The sequence below is a fragment of the Mustela erminea genome, chromosome 7, assembly GCF_009829155.1.
Source record: "Mustela erminea isolate mMusErm1 chromosome 7, mMusErm1.Pri, whole genome shotgun sequence".
Taxonomy (NCBI): domain Eukaryota; kingdom Metazoa; phylum Chordata; class Mammalia; order Carnivora; family Mustelidae; genus Mustela; species Mustela erminea.
In genome coordinates, this window is record NC_045620.1 from 26205732 (window position 1) to 26226609 (window position 20878).

General features: G+C 39.9%; 1 protein-coding gene across 8 annotated transcripts in view; it reads right to left on the reverse strand.

The window, feature by feature from the left end:
- Positions 1–20878, reverse strand: part of TPX2 (TPX2 microtubule nucleation factor) — a 70783-nt gene that overhangs the window by 4605 nt on the left and 45300 nt on the right. For all 8 annotated transcript variants that reach the window (XM_032351054.1, XM_032351053.1, XM_032351055.1 and 5 more), the window contains exons 7-14: positions 19028–19149; positions 17783–17934; positions 16573–16741; positions 14270–14411; positions 12934–13150; positions 3634–3729; positions 2432–2608; positions 1895–2041 (exon numbers count right to left, since the gene is read on the reverse strand). In XM_032351054.1, the coding sequence (XP_032206945.1) occupies positions 1895–2041; positions 2432–2608; positions 3634–3729; positions 12934–13150; positions 14270–14411; positions 16573–16741; positions 17783–17934; positions 19028–19149 (1222 nt within the window). The remainder of the gene's footprint in view (positions 1–1894; positions 2042–2431; positions 2609–3633; positions 3730–12933; positions 13151–14269; positions 14412–16572; positions 16742–17782; positions 17935–19027; positions 19150–20878) is intronic.

The following is a 20878-nucleotide window of genomic DNA, read 5'->3' on the forward strand; positions in this document are numbered from 1 at the left end:
AGCAGGGTGCAGAGGAGGGGGAGGGCGGAGAGGCAGGGGGAGAGGGAGAGGCAGACTTCCGATAAGCAGGGAGCACAACACGGGGCTCAATCCCAGGACCCTGAGACCATGACCTGAGCCAAAGGCAAATGCTTAACCAACAGAGCCCACTCAGGTGCCCCAAATCTAACCAGAATTTAATCAAGCCTTTAGGTTTAACCACTCATTTACAGGAAATACAGAAGGAACAGGAATATATTAAATAACACCATGGGAATACAATGACCAAAACTGGGATTGTGGGAAATTTATAGGACAAACAAGCCAGTTTATTGCACAAGTAATATGTAAGTAGAGGAGCCTACAGAGAAAAGGGGACTTAGAGATTTATCAAACAAATGCAATATGTGGACTTTATTTGGATTCTGATTTGAATAATTCAATGAGAGATTTGGAGATGTAAGAACACTATTTGTCACTATTAAGAGATTACTATTAATCTTTTTACGTGTGATAGTATTATGGAGGTTTTTATACTTATATTTTTAAAGATACATACTGAAGATATAAAGATACATATCTTTACTTGCTATTAAAATGATACTTAGAATTCGCTTCAAAGTTATCTTTTGCTGGTAGAAATATCCAGTGTAGAGGTAGGTAGAAATGCAGATAAAATAAGATTTTCCATGTTTTGATCACTATAGAACCAACTGACAGGTTCATGGAAGAAGATCATACTATCCTCTCTACCTCTCTACCATTATACTATCCTCTTGTGTATGTTTGAAAAACTTAAAATCTTTTTTTTCTTATTATAGGAAATATCCCACAGACATTTTATGAATCTGTCCTGGAAAGACAGATTCACTATCACTTCCAAAACAACAGTCCTAAGTTTTCCTAGGGAACACCACCACCAAGGGACTTATATGTAGTCATGTAAGCAATCACACCTTTTGACTTCCTAGAAAGATCAGCTCAGAGCTCCTTTTGAACAATCCAGGGTAAGTGATGATATAAAAACACTTACAAACTTAGGGATTCAGGGTAATTTTTTTTCCAAATAGCACATTATTAGATCCCAATTATACCAACCAACAACCAATTGTTTTTAATCACCTGTCATCTACAAAGAGCAAAGGAGGATACTATGTTGAGAAAACAGCACTCCATACTGAGGATCTATTCTCACCATACTATTTCTTATCAAAGTACTAACAGAGAGGAGTAAACACGTAGGGAAGAAATCTAATAGATGAAACAGATGAGATCTTAGAGTCCTGATGCAAAAAGAGCCTTTTAGTTCTCACATTCCCCAGATGGATCACTTGGAGCAGAGGTCAGCAAACTTCAGTCTGTGGGCCAAATCCAGCTTGCAATCCCTCTTTGTATAGACCTTGAGCTAAGTCTGGTTTTCACAGTTTCAAAGGGTTGAAACACACACACACACACACACACACACACACAGTATGTGACAGAGACTATATGTAAACTACAAAATTTAAAATATTTACTACCTGGTCTTTCATTTTTTATTATTTTTATTAAATATTTATTTATGAGAAGGAGAGAGAGAGAGAGAGAGAACATGAGCAGGGGAAGGGGCAATGGGAGAGGGAAACAAGCAGACTCCCTGCTGAGTGAGGAGCCTGATGTGGGGCTTGATTCCAGGACCCTGAGATCATGACCTGAGCTGAAATCAGGAGTTTGACACTTAACTGACTGAGCCACCCCAAGTTGCCCCACTATCTGGTCTTTTACAGAAAGTCTGCTGACCCCTGATTTAGAGTGAGAGTCCCTGAAATGATCCAGTATGTTAGTTTTCAGATAAATTTCTGTGTAGTGGGTCTACCTATTCTAACAAACCAACAATGATGCAATGAAAATGTTAGCTGCTCTCCCCATCCCCCACCTGGTGTTTCCAAGTCTGTGCCTTCAGAGCACCTCTTCTGTCAGTCTCCAGGCAGAAAGGCTCAATCTGAGTTGTGGTCTTCACCTTCTTCTCTGGCAGGTTAACGGTGTCAAAATGAGGCAAAGGAAGTGCCTTAAACTTAGGCACCTAACAGAAAAGAAAACACAAGATTTAAGATCCTAAGGTCTCTCTAGCCAGAAAGCAAGAGTTACTCCAGAGTACGTGGATGAATCCGAAATATAGAAAAGGCCAGTTTTTAAAGCAGTATGGTATGTGTAGCAGAAAGAGTAAGCGTTTCAAAAGGAAATCTAGGTTATCCTCCCAATATTGCCAATAGCTAGCAACATGATCATAGGCAAGTCACTTAATCTCCTTGTGCCAGAAGGGTTATTAAAAACTTGCCCTATTTATACTTCATAAGGTTCTTAGAGGGATCAAAGGAAGTCAGTGATTTTATAGCTAGAAGTGTAACATAAAAGATTATCTGTGACAGATCAAAGAATAGTATTATGTACTTGTAGAAATGGAAACACCTACCTCCCCTTTCTGCAGTTCTTTTATTTTCTTCTCCTTCTGTAACTGACGTTCTTTGTCTCGAGAATCAAAAGAGAAAGGGCATATTTCCACAGTTCTTGCCTCTGGGATTTGGGGCTTAAAAGGCACCCCGTAATGTGGCACAGGTTGCGCTCTTATCACTACCGGCTCCTCCTCTTCCTAAGGGAAAAACCATAGTTTAGACATAAGCTCTCTCTCGCCTCCTCAGAATGTGGGTGTCCAAAGACAGTACTTGAGAGAAATCATTAATTAAGGCAAGTCACTCAACCTTCTAGGTGTCTTTGCTTCCTTTTCTACCAAAGAGGGATAATACCTAAGTCATCTACCACTTCATAGGGGTGAGACCAGTGTGAAAGCATTTGATAAAGGACTAACACAATTACTCTGAAAGGATCTAAAGGGAGGTTGTAAAACCGAAATGAGATCAAACAATGTGAACAAAATAAAGAACAGAGGAGAGGTACTACCTAAGCTTATACCTTGGCCTCTTCTTTGACCCAGCCTCCAGACTCCACTAAAACATGTGACTGGGAGTTAATGGTTGCCAAACCCAGAATAGGACCAAGTAAGTTGTTTGGGTTCAAGCTGGTAACATAAGATTACGGTGTATTTTAGTTTCAAATGAACCTATAAAAAGGTTTATGCTTGAGATCTGCTATAGAATTACCCTAACTCTGGATATTTATAGATAAAATGGGAGATGTAACAAGAAACTAGCCTGATCAATGACAGTTTATGTATTCCAATTTCATGAACTATCACCACACAGTAACCTTAGCAACCCTCGGGTTAGTGGAGATCAGACAGGGTGGATATAACTGCTCAGTGTGAATTTTAAAAGTCCCTCACTGAATGGTGACAATAGCTTAGGCAAAATAAAATATAGGGCTTATCAACTTTTGATCCAAGTTATGACAGGTTGATTTTCAAAGCTACCGAAATGGATAAGCATCCAATTAGTTGTATAACCAGTCACTACTGAAGGCCAGAAGATTCATACCCTTACCAACTACTTTGCTCTTGGGGGAGCAAAAAAGATGACCAAATGTTCATATACCCGCTGTTAAAGACAGCTCCAGATGAGAGTGACTGCCTTTGAATTCCATTAAGCTTAAGAAAGAAGAAAGCTTAAATTAAATTGATAAAGTAGAAGGAAGAAAACTCCCTCTATCCCAGGGAATCACCTCATCTTCTTTGGTGGGCATTCGGATTCTGTTCTTCAGTGCAAAGGCCGGTGACTTGGGGACAGTGATTGGAAGTACTTTCTTCTCAGGAACACCCTATAAGGAGTAAGCAATTCAATTAGACATCCCAGGACAATCTCTACTATGCTGTGTGATAAGATCAAATCCCTCTCGGGGACCCTGGGTGGCTCAGTTGGTTAAGCATTGGCCTTTGGCTAACGGCATGATCCCAGGGTCCTGGGATCAAGTCCCATGTTGGGCTCTCTGCTCAGTGGGGCGTCTCCTTCTCCCTCTCCCTCTGCCTGACACTCCCCCTGCTTGTGCTCCCTCTGTCAAATAAATAAATAAAAATCCTAAAAAAAAAAAAAAAAAAAAAAAAAAAAAAGATCAAATCCCTCTATTAAAGGGATTTAATTAAAGGGGAGTTCATATACCAGGAACCAAAAAAAGTCTAGTACTTTATTTAGTATATTGCTGTTTACCCGCCTAATGAAACACAGTAGCATTCTAACGGTAGATTACCATACAGAAGAGCAGCGAATAACAAGGGCATGGCTGGAGGACTATATTCAGTAAAAATAGGATTCCTCACAATCTTTTTTGGTGCTTATGAAAAACAGAAAACAAATTAATGTCGATTAATTTTATTATTTTATTTTATTTTATTGTTTCTCTCCCTTTCTATAATCCCTCAAAACCAAAAAATAAAAAATAAAAAAAGACTTCCAAATGCATTTAGGATCAGAATAGATACTGTCCACTTTCTTAAACCTATTCCTCACACAACTCTACAATGAGAACTTATGTTCAAAAACATCACCCTCAGGCTGCCTGGCTGGCTCAGTTGGTAGAACACGTGACTCCTAATTTCCAGTCTGAGCCCCATGCTGGGTGTAGAGATTACTTAAAAATAAAATCTGAGGGGTGTCTAGGTGGTTCAGTTGGTTAAGCAAATGCCTTTGGCTTAGGTCATGATCCTGGAGTCCCAGGATCAAGTCCCACATTGGGCTCTCTGCTCGGCAGGGAGTCTGCTTCTCCCTCTGACCTCTCCTCTCTCATGCTCGCTCTGTCAAATAAATAAATAAAATCTTTAAAAAAAGAAAAGAATCTTTTAAAAAATAGGGAAATGGGAAAAAGTATGGGCAAGAGCTAAATTTTCTTCTGCCAAACAAACAACAAAAACAAACAGTTCACAAAGATACACAAGAGACTCGATCTCAATAATTTTTAAAAATATAAATTAAATCAGGTTATTCTTCACTTATAAGACTGAGTAATATTTGAAGGACTGATTGATACCAGTGTTGCCACATATGAAAGAGAAGTCAGCACTCACATACAGTTGGGTCATAAATTGGTACACATTTGGGGAATTACCTGTTCAATTTTTTTTTTTAAGATTTTATTTATTTGACAGGGAGAGAGCGAGCACAAGAGAGCGAGAAAGGGTATGCACAAGCAGGGGGAGGTGGGGGGAGCAGGAGAGGGAGAAGCAAGCTTTCTGCTTGGGACCCTGGGATCACAACCTGAGCCAAAGACAGATGCTTAACTGACTGAGCCACCCAGGCCCACCCCCACTTTTTTTTTTTTTTTTAAAGATTTATTTATTTGACAGAGATAGAGACAGCAAGAGAGGGAATACATGCAGGGGGAGTGGGAGAGGGAGAAGCAGGCTTCCTGCTGAGCAGGGAGCCTGATGCGGGGCCGGATCCTGACCCTGGGATCATGACCTGAGCCAAAGGCAGATGCTCAACGACGAGCCACCCAGGTGCCCCTACCTATTAAATTTTTAAATGGTCATACTCTTTCACCCAATATTCCACCTCTAGTATTGGATCTCTAGTTTAGTTTTTGTTTTTAGGCATTATTTCAATATACTTTTTAAAAGAATAAAAAATTACAAATAGCTCAATTGTTTATCAAAAAGTATTGGTTAACTCCTTTTTTAAATTTTGGTGCATCCATACAAAAGAATATTATACAGCTATAAAGAACAATTAAATATATCTTTATTACTGACATACTACAGTGTTCATAATATTGAAGGGAGAGGGACAAGTTGCTAAAATAGAGAATATTAATTTTTTATTTTAAAAATATATATAATTAACCATAGAAAATAAAATCTGGGTTAACTTTCATACCTCTTTGAGAGTAGATTAAGGGAAGCGATGAATTTTCTATATTCCATAATTCTCATACATTCAACTACTCTGAAGATTTTTCCCGTCATGATTCCAAAACACTGCCAACATTTTAAATCCTTGCAGGCTGAGTTACATGTACCATACTGTGCATATCATTCAGGACTAACACATTTTACAAAGTTGTTCCATAAGCACTTTCTGATTCTCGTAGAATTCATACTCTATCACAAATCTGCCAATTAATCCTAACTAAAAAGGGGTATCTCTTGGGCTTTTTTGAATGAAGTCTTATGACCAGATCAATTTAAAAAAAAATAAAAATAGGGATGCCTGGGTGGCTCAATTGGTTAAGCGGCTGCCTTCGGCTCAGGTCATGATCCCAGGGTCCTGGGACTGAGTCCCACATCAAGTCCCTCAGCTCCTTGCTGAGCAAGGAGCCTGCTTCCCCCTCTGCCTCTGCCTGCCACTCTGTCTGCCTGTGCTCACTTGCTCTCTCTCTCTGACAAATAAATAAATAAAATCTTAAAAATAAAAATAAAAATAAAAACTGCAGCATTATTTACAACAGCCAAACCATGGAAGCAGCCCAAATATCCACTGCTAGATAAGTGGCTAAGAAAGATGGGGCGTATGTGTGTGTGCACACGTGTGCACACACACACACACCCCAATACCAATGGCATATTATTCAGCCATTACAAAACAAATGAAATCTTGCCATTTATAACAATACAGATGGAACCAGAGAGTAGAGTGCGAAACAAAATAAGTCCGTCAGAGAAAGACAAATACCATATGATTTCACTCATATGCATTATTTAAAAATCAAATGAGCAAAGGGAAAAAAGAGAGACAAAGAGAAACTAAGAAACAGATTCTCGGGGCGCCTGGGTGGCTCAGTGGGTTAAGCCGCTGCCTTCGGCTCAGGTCATGATCTCAGGGTCCTGGGATCGAGTCCCACATCGGGCTCTCTACTCAGCAGGGAGCCTGCTTCCTCCTCTCTCTCTCTCTCTGCCTGCCTCTCTGCCTACTTGTGATCTCTCTCTGTCAAATATATAAATAAAATCTTAAAAAATAATAAAAATAAATAAAAATTTAAAAAAAAAAAAAAAAGAAAGAAACAGATTCTCCACTATAGAGAACATACTGATGGTTACTGGACAGGAAGTGAGGGGGTGGGGGGATGGGAGAAATAGGGGATGGGGGTTAAAGAGTATACTTATCATGATGAAAAAATAAAATAAAATGATAAAATTCAAACCCTTATGTGTTATATTTGCATATGTATGCTGTGTCCATCTGCCCTCTATTCTACCTTCTCTTCACTCTTCACCACCATACACAGGCCACACCACTGATCACCTCTACTAGCCTTACAATAGTCCTCCAGCTTCTCATCTCACTCCTCCAATTCATCTTCTATATATAGTCAGAATTACTTGTCTAAGACACATTGGATCAGATAACTTCCTGACTTAAAAAGTTCTTTCATTGCTCCTCTGCTACCTACAATAGTATAACAAATTCCTTGCCATGAAGTACAAGGTACCTCATAATACAGTGCCCTGCCTGACTGTTCAGCCTTATCTCTTGTCCCTTTCTACAGCTCACCCTCCAACCACTACGAACTACTGGCAGTTGCCAAAATGTTAACGCTGGTTCTCTCCATACCTTTATTTGTGTTCTCTCTGAAATCTTTCTTAGCCATTTATCCCAGCTGCTTGGAAGCTCCTAAACCTTCTTTTTAAGCCTCTATTGAAGCATCTCTTTTTTTTATAAAGGCTTTCAATTGATCTCTCCACTCCCAGAACCTATGAAATAACCCCTCTTTCCCTGTATGTAGTTCCAGGACAGTACATAAAAAACTTCACAGCACTGTGCATTCAGATGTTCAACGCCTGCCAGCCTTCAAGAGTTGGGACTGTTATTCCATTAATCTGTAGTACCTAACAAAGACTTTGGCAAGTATAAAGCATTCAGTAAATGTTCATTGAATATAGTAAAAATGAATAACAGAATTTGTACCTTGGACTCTTGAGCTCCCAATTTATACCTTGGGAGAGAGAGTTCTCCTTAATCCCTACAATGCTCTAACTGCTTAAAACATGTTTGGAATGTCTTTCTTGGAGTGGCCTTCAAAGCTCATTTTTAAGCAATGCAAGGCAGTCGGTCAATATTTACTTTTAATTAAGCAAAATTATTTTCAGCTCTATTATCCTGGACTACTTAGTTTTAGTTGCAAATGATTCAGATTAGCTCTTAAAAGAAAATTAATCTTTAAAATATGAACATTTGCCACTGCTGAAGAGATCCAAGACTGTGTGCCATAGACTCGAAGATAAGTGGCTTTTCCAAAATGCTTTGTATAATGAGGACCAGTCATTGAAAAGAATTTATACCCTGCCAAGGTAACCACTGTAAAGAAAATGCTCATTCTGCTGCAGAAGCTGTTTTCTAAAGAAAGCCAGAATCACTAGGAATAGTGAAATCCCATAGAGCAGAAATTAAAATGAAAGTGACAAAAGCCTATGAAACGGGTTTTCAAGTAATGCTAACCATAAAACAATCAAGAGCCTGTTGTTCTACAGGTAGCTACCAGCCTCTTGAGAGAACACTCAGAGCATGTGGGAGTGGGAAGAACATGAAGCAAGGCTCAGAGGTTGGTTCTAGTCCTTCTCTGATTCTAATCTGCGTAACCTGGGGCTCATTAGAGAGCCTTCTAGGCCTTGGGTTTTTGGCTGTTTCCTTATTTTTTTAGGATTTTATTTATTTATTAGAGAGAGAGTGTAACTGAAAGAGCAGAAACAGGGGGAGCAGCAGCAGGAGAGAAGCAGACTTCCTGCTGAGCAGGGACCCCCCCCCCACCCGACATGGGGCTCAATTTTAGGACCCTGACATCATGACCTGAGCCAAAGACAGATGCTTAACTAAATGAGCCACCCCCATACCCCAGTTTGTTTGTTTATTTAAGATTTATTTTGGGGCGGGGCAGGGGAGAGAGTGTGTGTGTGAGTGGGGGAGGAGCAGGAGAGAGGGAGAAGCAGACTCCCTGCTGAGTGTGAAGCCCAGTGCAGAGCCTGTCCCAGGACTCTGAGATCATGATCTACGCCAAAGTCAAGACACTTAACCGACTGAGCCATGCTGCTCATTTCTTTTCATAAATAAATTTCTTTTCATAAAATAATAGAAATAAATACTTAAGGATTCATTTAGTTCCAAAATAATCCCTCTTTTCCTTTCTTCCCCTCTCTGCATTCACCTGACAGAGATGTGCATTTTAAAATAGCAATAGAAACCTCTAACAAATAAGCCACAAAAGAGCTATCTATGAGTGGGCTCACTCCTCACTGATTGGAGGAGAGGAAAAGGTGATTGATAAATACCAACTCTGTAGCAGTGACTCACCTACACCCCATCTCTATTGCCTTCAACGCTAACTTAGGGACTCAATCAGAAATTTAAAAAAAAACAGGGGTACCCAGGCTGAATACTGGGTTTTTAAAAACAGAAGACTTCTTGTTTACTATTTTAAATTTTCCTAGTTGTAAGCTACTTGAGGGCAGGGATGTTGCCATTTACATTCCTTTGCATTCTCCACAGGACCTACAAAAAGTAATAATTAGTTCGATGAACCCATGTTGATTGACAGTACTGTTCTTATGTGTCTATATATCAATCTGCTCTACCAAACTATGAAAACTGTGAGGATGAGTGCTGTGATTTCCCCATCTCTGAATTCCCAGTACCTCACACAGCCAGGGCCTGTGCATTTCAGCTGGTACTATCACTCACTCAGTTACCCACTAGTGGAGTGCTTCTGCAGCGACATCAGGTACAGGGGATATAAAACTGAGTAAGACAGATGTACACAGTCCCTGCTTTCAGAGAGCTCACATTCTAGTGGAGGAAAAGAGATAATGAAAAGATAACAAAAGGTAACAAAAGTGCTTATTTTCAAAAGTGCTCTGAAGAAACCTAGCAGAATGTGCAACTAAAGAATAATGGGGGCTGGGTTTGGGGTCGGGGGACTCCTAATGGGAATTTCCAGGAAGACAGCTCTAAAGAAGTGATGGGTGGTTAGAAGTGGGTAATGTGGTGGACAGATGGCGGATTTAGGGAAAGCAGCCCAGGATGGGGGAGGGGGTGTTAGGGGTGAGCATTTCTCCCTACGGCAGGATAGGCCCTCAAATGCCCCGGGACAAGAGCAGTTAGGAAATTACTGTGAAGCAATGTTATCTCAGGGAGTATGGGGAAAAAAAAAAAAAAAAGCCTGCTGGTCTCCCCAAGTCATCCCTGAAATACTGCTGCTAAAATTACTCACTGGCCTCACCGACACCACATCCACCTCTGTGGTGCCCCAGCTCCCCACTAGATGTCGGCACCAAGTTCACATTTCACACCCTTGAGCTCAAGGTTTTCATCACTCCACCTCTGCCCCAAGAGCCCTTTTTTCATCTCTGCCTCATGGCCCACTGCTGTGCAAGCCCATCTCTCATCAGCCCCGTTGTCTCCTTGCCACCTATCAACTACAAGTTTAAGAGCACAAGAAATACCATAAGGACACACGGAAGGAGCTTCAGTACCAGAAGGACATGGATGAAAAAAAAAAAAACAGTGACAAACAGACAAGCTGCATTTGAGCTCCAGAAAGCAGGCTCCTCTGTTCTGCTAGAAGAGTCAGGAACTAGAAGTTATGGGACCTAATCTCAATTCTGCCACCAGAATTTTTTTTTTTTTAAGATTTTTATTTCTTTATTTGACAGACAGATCACAAGTAGGCAGAGAGGCAGGCAGAGAGAGAGAGAGGAGGAAGCAGGCTCCCCGCTGAGCAGAGAGCCCGATGCGGGGCTCGATCCCAGGACCCTGAGACCACGACCTGAGCCGAAAGCAGAGGCTTTAACCCACTGAGCCACCCAGGCGCCCCATGCCACCAACTTTTAAAAACATGAGCAAGCCACATTCCCCTTTCAAAGCCTCCCTTTCTAAAAAAATGAGGAGGGTAAGAGAGAATGCACCTAATGTCTCCTACGCTTTGCTTCTCTAGAAACCAACACTTGAAGTAAAATCACCAGAAATTTTTAAAGGGAGAACTACAAACAGCCAGTGTCAAACTCAAAAACTGAGATTGCTAAAATAAACAATGGTAAGTCAGCACTGTGGAAGAATATAGTGCTCGAGGAGATGACAGGTTCAAATCCTGGCTCTGCATACTAGATACCTCCTAATGTCTCTTCCTCATCTAAAAAACAGGGCTAAAAATAAAACCTATCTCTTAAGAATTGTTTCAAGAAATAAGTACGATAATCTACATAGAACACTCGGTATGAGGTAAGCATGCGATAAAATGACAGTTATTACTATTAACAACATGACTGCTTACTGTGTGTCAGACACGAAGTTCTCACTGGGGCTCTCTCTAATCTATGCTGCACATAACAAATCAAAACTCCAGGGGTGGGGCCCAGGAATCTGTTTATGTAATAAGATCCCCAGAGGATTCTGAGAACCAGCGGGATTTGGCAAACACTTCCCTGGAACACACCACATCAATTCGGTTGCATCTTACTTACTTGCCTAGTATGTTGCTGATCTGCTTATCCAGAACTCTCAACAAGGCATAACCTGGTACAAGGGTCCTCTAAGATCTCACTGAACTCTTACTGAACTCTAGGCACCCCTCCACCCTAGCATGTCCAAAGGAAAACAAACTGCCAGCCTGATTTCCTAAATCAGCATTTCTAAAAATTAAGACAGATAATATGGAAGAAGATGTTAGGTGGGATGCACCCTACTTTTTTAATGCTCACATATTTCCCAAGATATTTCCATTTAAAAAGGTACCTTCTATTTTAATATAAGAGCACAGATCCTGAAACCATACTACCTAGTATTTATCCCACATCTGCCATTGGTTAGTTTACGATCTTGGGCAAGTTATTTAATCTCTGTATTTCCTAACTGTAAAATAGATTAATAATAAGACCTATAGTGTTTACCTCATAGGGTTATTATGAAAATTAATTAAGTTATTATACAAATTGAAGAACTTAAGACTAAAACTTGGGGGGCGCCTGCATGGCTCAGTGGGTTAAATCCTCTGCCTTCAGCTCAGGTCCTGGGATCAAGGCCCACATCGGGCTCTCTGCTCAGCAGGGAGCCAGCTTCCCCCCCTCTCTCTGCCTGCCTCTCTGCCTACTTGTGATTTCTCTCTCTCTGTCAAATAAATAAATAAAATCTTTAAAAAAACAAAAACTAAACTAAACCTTGGCACATAATAAGCTTTATCTATTAGCTATTACTATTGTTATTCATGGCAAAAAATACTGGTTTTCCATTTACATAGTGATTTAATGTTCCCTTTAAATTACTTTAAAAATGAGTTCTTTTTAATACATAGTCAGGGGCACCTAGGTGGCTCCGTCGTTAATCGTCTGCCTTCAGCTCAGATCATGATCCCAGCCTCCTGGGACTGAGCCCTGCACTGGGCTCCCTGCTCAGCAGGGAGTTTGCTTCTCCCTCTCCCTCTCTTCCCTCCCACCCCTGCTCTTGCACTCTGCTCTTTCTTTCAAATGAATAAATAAAATATTTTTTTTCTTAAAGATTTTATTTATTTGAGAGAGAGAGAGCACAAGAAGAGGAGTGGGGGGGGTGGAGAGGCAGAAGCAGGCTCCCCAACGAGCAGGGATGCCCATGCGGGGCTCAATTCCAGGACCCTGGGATCATGATCTGAGCCAAAGGCAGCCGCTTAATTGACTGGGTCACCCAGGTGCTGCTGAATAAATAAAATCTTAAAAAAAAAAAGAGGGACGCCTAAGTGGCTTATGTCATATGCTCCCTCCTCCACAAAGCATTCCCTGAACCTTCTGTCTCTCTGGAAGAAATCATTATTTCCCTTGAATTCCTACAGTACTTTTAACTGTCACCTCTCTTAGAACACTTCTAATTTTATATTATTTATACATATGTTGTCTCCCTTACTTGACTTTAAGTTTCCTGAGAGTAAAATCCACTTCTGATCTGTCTCTATCACCTATAGCTCCTAATACAATGCCCTGATCATAGCATCTACTCAAACATTTGTGAACGTGTAGATAGATAATCTGGTCCCGAGCAGGACGTTTCTGCCAGCGTGCAGAACCCCAAGCATTCTTACCACAACATCTTCCAAAATTTTAGTAGGGCAAGGTCTGGAATGAAATTCAAAGTGTTCATCTTCTGATTTCTTCTTTGACTCCCGTTCCTGGATTCTTTTCTCAATTTCCAAATCAAAGCCAACAGGCTGAGTGGGTGGCTTCACAGGAGGTTTCTTGGGCAAGATGGGCCCACCTTCAAGAATTCTGGGATCGAGTTCCCGTGCTTTGAATTTGTATCTGTAAGATGAGAGTTTAAATGACAAACACACACACACACACACACACACACACACACAAACACAATGTCAATAAAAGCTACACAAACAACAAAGTAGGCCAAAACAAACAAATAGTAATTATGATGATTATTCAAGCACAGCAAAATTCGTCTCTCTCCATAGCCATTGTCTCTACCTCTAGAGCAAAGAATAAAGGAGCCAGTCCTAACATTCCCTCTGCTTTAAAGATTGGGGTTTCTCAGGGCGCCTAGGTGGCTCAGTGGGTTAAAGCCTCTGCCTTTGGCTCAGGTCATGATCCCAGAGTCCTAGGATCAAGCAGTCCTGGGATAAAGCCCCACATCCGGCTCTCTGCTCGGCAGGGAGTCTGCTTCCTTCTTTCTCTCTGCCTGCCTCTCTGCCTACTTGTGCTCTCTCTCTGTCAAATAAAAAAATAAAATCTTGGGGCGCCTGGTGGCTCAGTGGGTTAAAGCCTCTGCCTTCAGCTCAGGTCATGATCTCGGGGTCCTGGGATCGAGCTCCATATCAGGCTCTCTGCTCAGCAGGGAGCCTGCTTCCCCCTCTCTCTCTGCCTGCCTCTCTGCCTACTTGTGGCCTCTCTGCCTACTTGTGATCTCTCTCTCTGTCAAATAAATAAATAAAATCTTAAAAAAAAAAAAGATTGGGGTTTCTCTATCCAGAGGAAGCTGCCCCTCCTCAAAGTACAAAAAGGAATGAAAGCAGAAGACAGGAGACAAACTCCAGTGCTAACCACATTATGTTCTAGTTTTCTCCACCAACAATAGCTCTAATGAGCCCTTGGGTAGCCATAAAGGGTGAGATTTGCTTAAATGAAGCTCAGAGGACACTCCTTAATTGGAATCCTGAGTAAGTTCTCCCACCCCAACCTCTGCATTTGTTTTTTTAACCAGCTTATACTCCAGGATATCTCTATATTCCCGCTTCTAATTTTTTAATTATTGAGGCAGGAGCACAGACTGTAGAGAGCCTGTAACTCAAATGCCATTTAAAAAAAAAAAAAAAATCCAATGGCAAGAAAAACAGCAACTATCCCCATTATAGAACCGAAAAGAAAGCAGATACTTAGAACTCTTCCTCAAACACTGCCAGTGGGACTTACTGTTGCAGTTTCTCGAGTTCCTCTGCCTCCTGATCCGCTGCACTTTTGCAGGTCACAGGCCTTGTGCGCTGTTTGGTTTGCAGCACAGGAGTCTGTGGGTCTCTGGATATCTTGACCGCAGCAGATTTGGAGGGTAACAGAACTGTAAAGCAAGATCATAGACATTCATCTAGCTCTCTGAGACTGAGTTTTCTGTAGGTGCTGACTCGGTTAGGCAGCGTGTAATGCCAGATCAGAGCGGCGGCCCTCCACACTCGGCTCAGCTCATGTCAGTCAACCTAACAAACATGCAGCACCTTCTTGCCCGTCACTTTTTACTGAGGGGTATGATGAAGGCCGTCTTTGGGTAAACTCTTATCATTTTCTGAACTTAAAATCCACTTGTGTCTGATGGACTCATCACTGCCTACACATGTACCAGTTTTCTATTGATAATGCCAATACTTTGGTTCTTATCAACACATAAGATTTTTACTTATTCCAGCTTTAAAATAAAGCCTTTCTAAAGATCAAGTATTAACTCCCAATTTTGTCAATTCCCTTAAAGCAACTATATCAAAAAACCAAGAACACCTCTCACAGAAAGTCAAATAGAGAAAGTAAAAAAAAAAAAAAAAAAACTATGTCAAAGCATCAATCTTAAGACCGTCACTATCATTCATAGAAAACACTGATTCGCCTGACCAGGGCAAACTTGTCAATTTTCATAATTATGTAGAATGAATCCTCTACTTTAGATCTGATCACCTAATGGCAGGAGATACAAACCAAATCTATTTATTTTAGAAATAAGCCAGTCTTCAAGTATATATACAGCCATTATTTCTAACTATATAAAGCTTTAAATAAAAATTGCAGAAAATACACCAAACACAAAAATAAACTCAAAATGGATTAAGGACCTAAATGTCAGATCTGAAATCATAAATATCCTAGAAGAGAGCACAGGCAGTAATTTCTCTGACATTGGCCGCAGCAACATTTTTCTAGATATGTCACCTGCGTCAAGGAAATAAGAGCAAAAATAAACTACTGGGACTACATCAAAGTAAAAAGATTTTGGACAGTAAACGAAACAACAAAACTAAAAGACGACCTAGGAAAGGGATAAGATATTTGCAAACAACATATCCAACAAAGGGTTAGTATCCAAAATATATAAAGAACTTATACAACTCAACACCAGAAAACCCCAAATAATCTAATTTAGAAATGGGCAGAAGACATGAACAGACATTTCTCCAAAGAAGACATAAAAATGGCCAACAGACACATGAAAAGATGTTCAACATTACTCATCATCAGGAAAATACAAATCAAAACCACAATGAGAGATTACCTCAAACCTATCAGAATTGCTAGAATCAACAACATAAGATGGGGCACCTGGGTGGCTCAGTTGGTTCAGCGTCTGCTTTTGGCTCAGATCATGATCCCAGGGTTCTGGGATTGAGCCCCACATCAGGTTCCCTGCTCAGTGGGGAGTCTGCTCATCTCCCTCTCCCTCTGCCCCTACGTCTACTCATGTTCTCTATCTACCTCTCTCTCTCTGATAAATAAATCTTAAAAAAAACAAAACAAAACAAAAAACAACACAAAAGAAACATGTGCTGGCAAGGATGTGAAGTAAAAGGAACACTCCCACACTGTTGGTGGGAGTGCAAACTAGTGCAGCCACCGCGGAAAATAATAAGGAGCTTCCTCAGAAAATTAAAAATAGAACTACCACATAATCCAGTAATTCCACTACTGGGTATTTACCCAAAGAATACAAAAACACTAATTCAAAAAGATATGTGCACCCTATATTTACTCTAGCATTATTTACAATAGCCAAATTATGGAAGCAGCCCAAGTGTCCATCAATAGATGAATAGATAACATAATATACATGTATAATGTAATGATCTATTTATCTCTCTCACTAAGTCACCAAGTCCATTTTATTCACTGCTATACCCCCTACACCCAACAGTGCCTGGTTTGTAGTGGTAACCACGCAATCCTGAATGAATGGGATACTTTCATTTTCTATAGGTCACTAGCTGTACTGTGACACTGACACATGGCGAAGGTATAATCCCTGGCCAATTACTGATCAGGAGGATCAAGGTGGTTGATGGGTATAAGTAACAGATAGCCAGGGTAGGGCGCAAGAGTGCAGAGATGCTCAATGGTACATGTGTTGGCGGCATATAGGCACATGCCATACTGTAATTTGAAAGCTAGGATTTCAACAAAAGGCAAATTTGTATAAGCAAAGGGAATTCTAGGGGAGGCTATAACATTGGTATAAAACTTACTATCATCCTTCCTGCTCCTCAAGTGATATCTGTTAGGGGTTCGTTTATGAAAGGCTTCGACCTGCTGTGCAAGGGGCACGTACGTAGAAGCTGTTTCGTCAAATGTTCTTTTCTTTCCTTGGGACAGGTTGAAAGGCTTAATAATGGTGCATCCCTTTGTTACTCTGGCCTGTAAAGAAAGAAGTTATTCTCCCAATGAAGTGTTATAGAAAAGCTCAGATCTCCCACAAGCCGCATATTTAGCTCAGAGGATCAAAAGAAAAAAGGCCTGTGGTGAAGCCAAGATTATTATTCTTAAATTTGTCAGTTCTTGAGCAAGAGTTAAAACTAGTCCATTCCCATCTTTTAAAAAAGGGAGAAAGGACGTAGCGCTTAACAAATGATCTGTTCTGCAATAGTAAATAAAGTGATTTTTCCCAAGCATGTCAATGTTTTAAAGCCAGCGAGAACAAGTTTTCTAAGAATTAAAGGAAAAAAAAAAGCTGCAAAAGTATTGTCCTCATCCCCAATCTCGTTAAGAAAAAGCTGATTTGGGTTCTGGGTCTTTATCAGGCTAGAGAGCTGCCTGAATCAGAATCTCTGCAGATATCTTCCCCAAAACTAAGAGATGAAGAAGCCTAGTCCTTGGGTGACTGATTTTCATAAAACTGATCTCTGATTGGAAATAAAACTCTTTAAGGATTGATATCTCAAAGGAAGAAGCATAATCCCAGAGTCTGAGACTGCAAAGGACTGATTTCAACAAGCAATAATGCCCACCGCAAATGCATGTAGAAATTCTTATTACTTTTTTTCACTTAGGATTCTTACTGCTTCTGTTAGGTATGAGTGATCTGCCCCAACACCATTTTTCCCCATAAGCCCTGTCATATATTCTACACAACTCTGTAGATTTAAGTTTTGTGTTTTTTTCCCCCAAGAATTTTATAAAGCACAAACTGCAACAAGCTGGGACCTATAATTTGCCACACATAATTATTTTATGTGCTTTATGTACATTCTCAATTCAATTTTCACAGCAACTTCCTAAGATGCTTCCCAGAAAAACAGAGCGATTTCTCTAAGATCATACATAGCAAACAGGGCAAAGTGAGGATTAACTCAAAAACATGCTTCTCTCAATTATATTATTAGAAGTAGTGACCCAACTACTACACCTGAAATCCTTGCTAAGTTAGTATAAGAATATCCACTGAGCCCATCAACTTACAGGAGAAGGAGGATGTTTTCGCAGTTCGGATGTAAAATTCACTTCCTTATATTCCTCCTGATTCTTAGGATGTTGTTTGATTCGCTCATCTGTGCGGAAGTGGAAGTCAACTGATTTGGTTACTTGGCTCACTGATTTCTTCACAGGTTGCCCTGAGTGAAAAGCAGAGTAAAACACACAGGTAACACTAAGAATAGAGAGTATCAGTAAATCTCCTTTATCTAGTCCTTTTGGTATTTCTATCACCATGGATCTAACTTTGTTCGCTCTCTACACATCACCCAAACCTTGAAACAGTCCTCAGAGACACTACTGTATGTGCCTCATTCATGGAGTACTCTTGGTTTGAGAACCTCGGGTCGGATGCAGATTGCAAAAAAGGTGGCACAAGGGGAAAAGAATCCCAACCCCCAGGTGTGGTCATAGCTCTGGAGATGCACAGTAACTGGAATTCTTTTGACAGGAAAAGCTATAGATTGACTAGAAAAGCATACTTAACTAAACCTATCTAAGAGGGAAACCCTATAAACTCCAGGGGTGCTTTTTCAACCCCGTAAGCAGGGCTTTATAGCTTTGACCTCCACCAATAATAACTCTATTTAAAAGCAAAGCAGAGCTCTGACCCCTTGGATCCCTCAGTCCTGCTTTCCCTCTGTAGCTACAATTGGATTCACTCAGCTTTCTTTTCCTCTGTCTAGGATTAAAATGGGAACACAACAACAAAAAACTGGCCTGCCCAATGGCTTTATCTTCTGTCTCAGTCCTAATCCCTTCTTTTTCTAATACAAAGAAAAAGAATTAGGAAGAAAAAGGAGGGAGGAATTAATTTTACTTAAAGAAATGAGGGAAGGTCTCATGGAAAAAGGCCTCAAATGATGGCTGTGAGTCCTATAATTAGAGGCAGAGAAGAAGAGTGCACTCTAAGAAAGGCCCGGTGTATGTAATACTTTTTTTTTTTTTTTTTTAAGTAAACGCTTTGCCCAACTTGGGGGTTGAACTTATGACCCCAAGACCAAGAATCACATGCCCTATTGACTGAGCTAGCCAGGGCCCTGGTCCAATGTATATAGAACATTCTAGGGAATGGTCATGGGGATATAAACGGTACAAGCTTTCTAATAAACATTATTTTTTTCTAGTGACTACTAACCAAGAACACCTTTTTGCCTTTAGAGACTTCAAAAACCCTACGAAGATAATGAGAAGCACCCCTCATAAATCAGACTGAACAAGAGCCAAGCTGACCTATTCCGGCAAGAGCAAGTTTCTTGAATTCTTCATTCTTTTTCCGCATCTCCACCACCTCCTGTTGCATTTTCATTCTCTTCTCCAACTCTTGCTCCTCAGTACTTTTTAGAATCTTCTGCCTAAGGGCAAATCAGTAATAGAAATAAGAGAGGAGAGAAGAAAGAGGCTCATGATTCAAAATTGTATAAAGGTATTACATAGATCTGATTTTTAACCTGTGATAAGATAATCAGCAAAACCAAAAAGTATTCTCATAAATTGATATTGACTTAATTATGCAACACTATGAAAGAAAACCTGATTCACAATTTATATCAAAATATTGAAAATTTCTCAAAACGACAGCTAAAATAGACTATAGAAGATAATACAAAAGACTCATAAATTTGACTATATAGTGATTAGCTTTTAGGCCACAAGAAAAGGCAAGATTAAAATACCAGTAGAAAAAAAAAATTTAAAAATTTAAAAAAATAAAATACCAGTAGAATTGGGAAGTATTTGCAAGAAATATGACAAAAGTCTACATAAAATACACACTGTGATTAAGAGAGGACAGACTTAGGAGAAAAACCAACCAGAGCTCAAATCCCTACCCTGTCATTTCATTTTCTGCCCATGTGATCTTTAGAAAATTATTTAATCCCTCTGAGCCTCAGTTACCTCTACTGTAAAATGAAGAATATAATTATTTATCCTCATAGAATATTTGTGACTATTAAATCGGTTATTTCTGAAGTACCTAACACATAGTAGAAATTCAATTTAGAGAAGCCATTCTTAGCAATGAGACTATCACTAAGACCACTTATAGATAAACAGAAAAGGAAACAGACAATTTACCCAAGAGGAAATATGCAAAATACGTTTACATATCACATAAAAGAAAATATGTTTATAATAACAGTAATACAATCCTGTCAGTAATCAAATAAAAATTAAAATAAGTTCATGCCATCAACATTATATCAATTAAATTTGAAACAATTTTAAATGTAAAAAAACAAATTCAATGTGGATGAGAGTACAAGGAAACAAAAATATTCATCCAGAGCTGATGGCACTGTAAAATTCATACATATCTGTTTCTAAATAAAATTTGTGGGCCACCTGGGTGGCTCAGTCAGTTGGATGTCTGATTCTCGACTTTGGCTCAGTTCATATCAGTGTTGTGAGATCAAGCCCACAACAGGCTCTGTGCCGGGGCAGGGAGTCTGCTTAAGATTCTCTATCTCCCCCGCTTCCTCAAACCCTCCTCCCTCTAAAATATATATATGCATTAAAAAATAAAGTTAAAATTAAAAAAAGAAACCAGGGCGCCTGGGTGGCTCAGCGGGTTAAGCCGCTGCCTTCCGCTCGGGTCGCGATCTCAGGGTCCTGGGATCGAGTCCCATATCGGGCTCTCTGCTCAGCAGGGAGCCTGCTTCTCTCTCTCTCTCTCTGCCTGCCTCTCTCTCCATCTACTTGTGATCTCTCTCTGTCAAATAAATAAATAAAATCTTTAAAATATAAAAAAAAAAGAAACCAAATTGGCAATTAATATCAATAGCCATAACACTAGTCATACCCTATAATATAATCAAGGAATTTCTCTTTCTTTAGCCTAAAGAGACTACTCAAAGAAAAGTCCCTGCCACTAAAGATGTTTGCTGATTATTTATAATGTGAAAAACTGGTAACTGCATTTTCAACAGGAAATAGTTAAATATAATTTGATAGACTATTAACTATTAAAAAAGGATAAGTGTGAAGAATTTATGGTAGTACAGGAAAAAAAATGAAATAGTCTCATGGCAAGCAAGGAAAATAGAATCCAAAGTTGTTTGTACACTAATTTTTTTTTAAAGA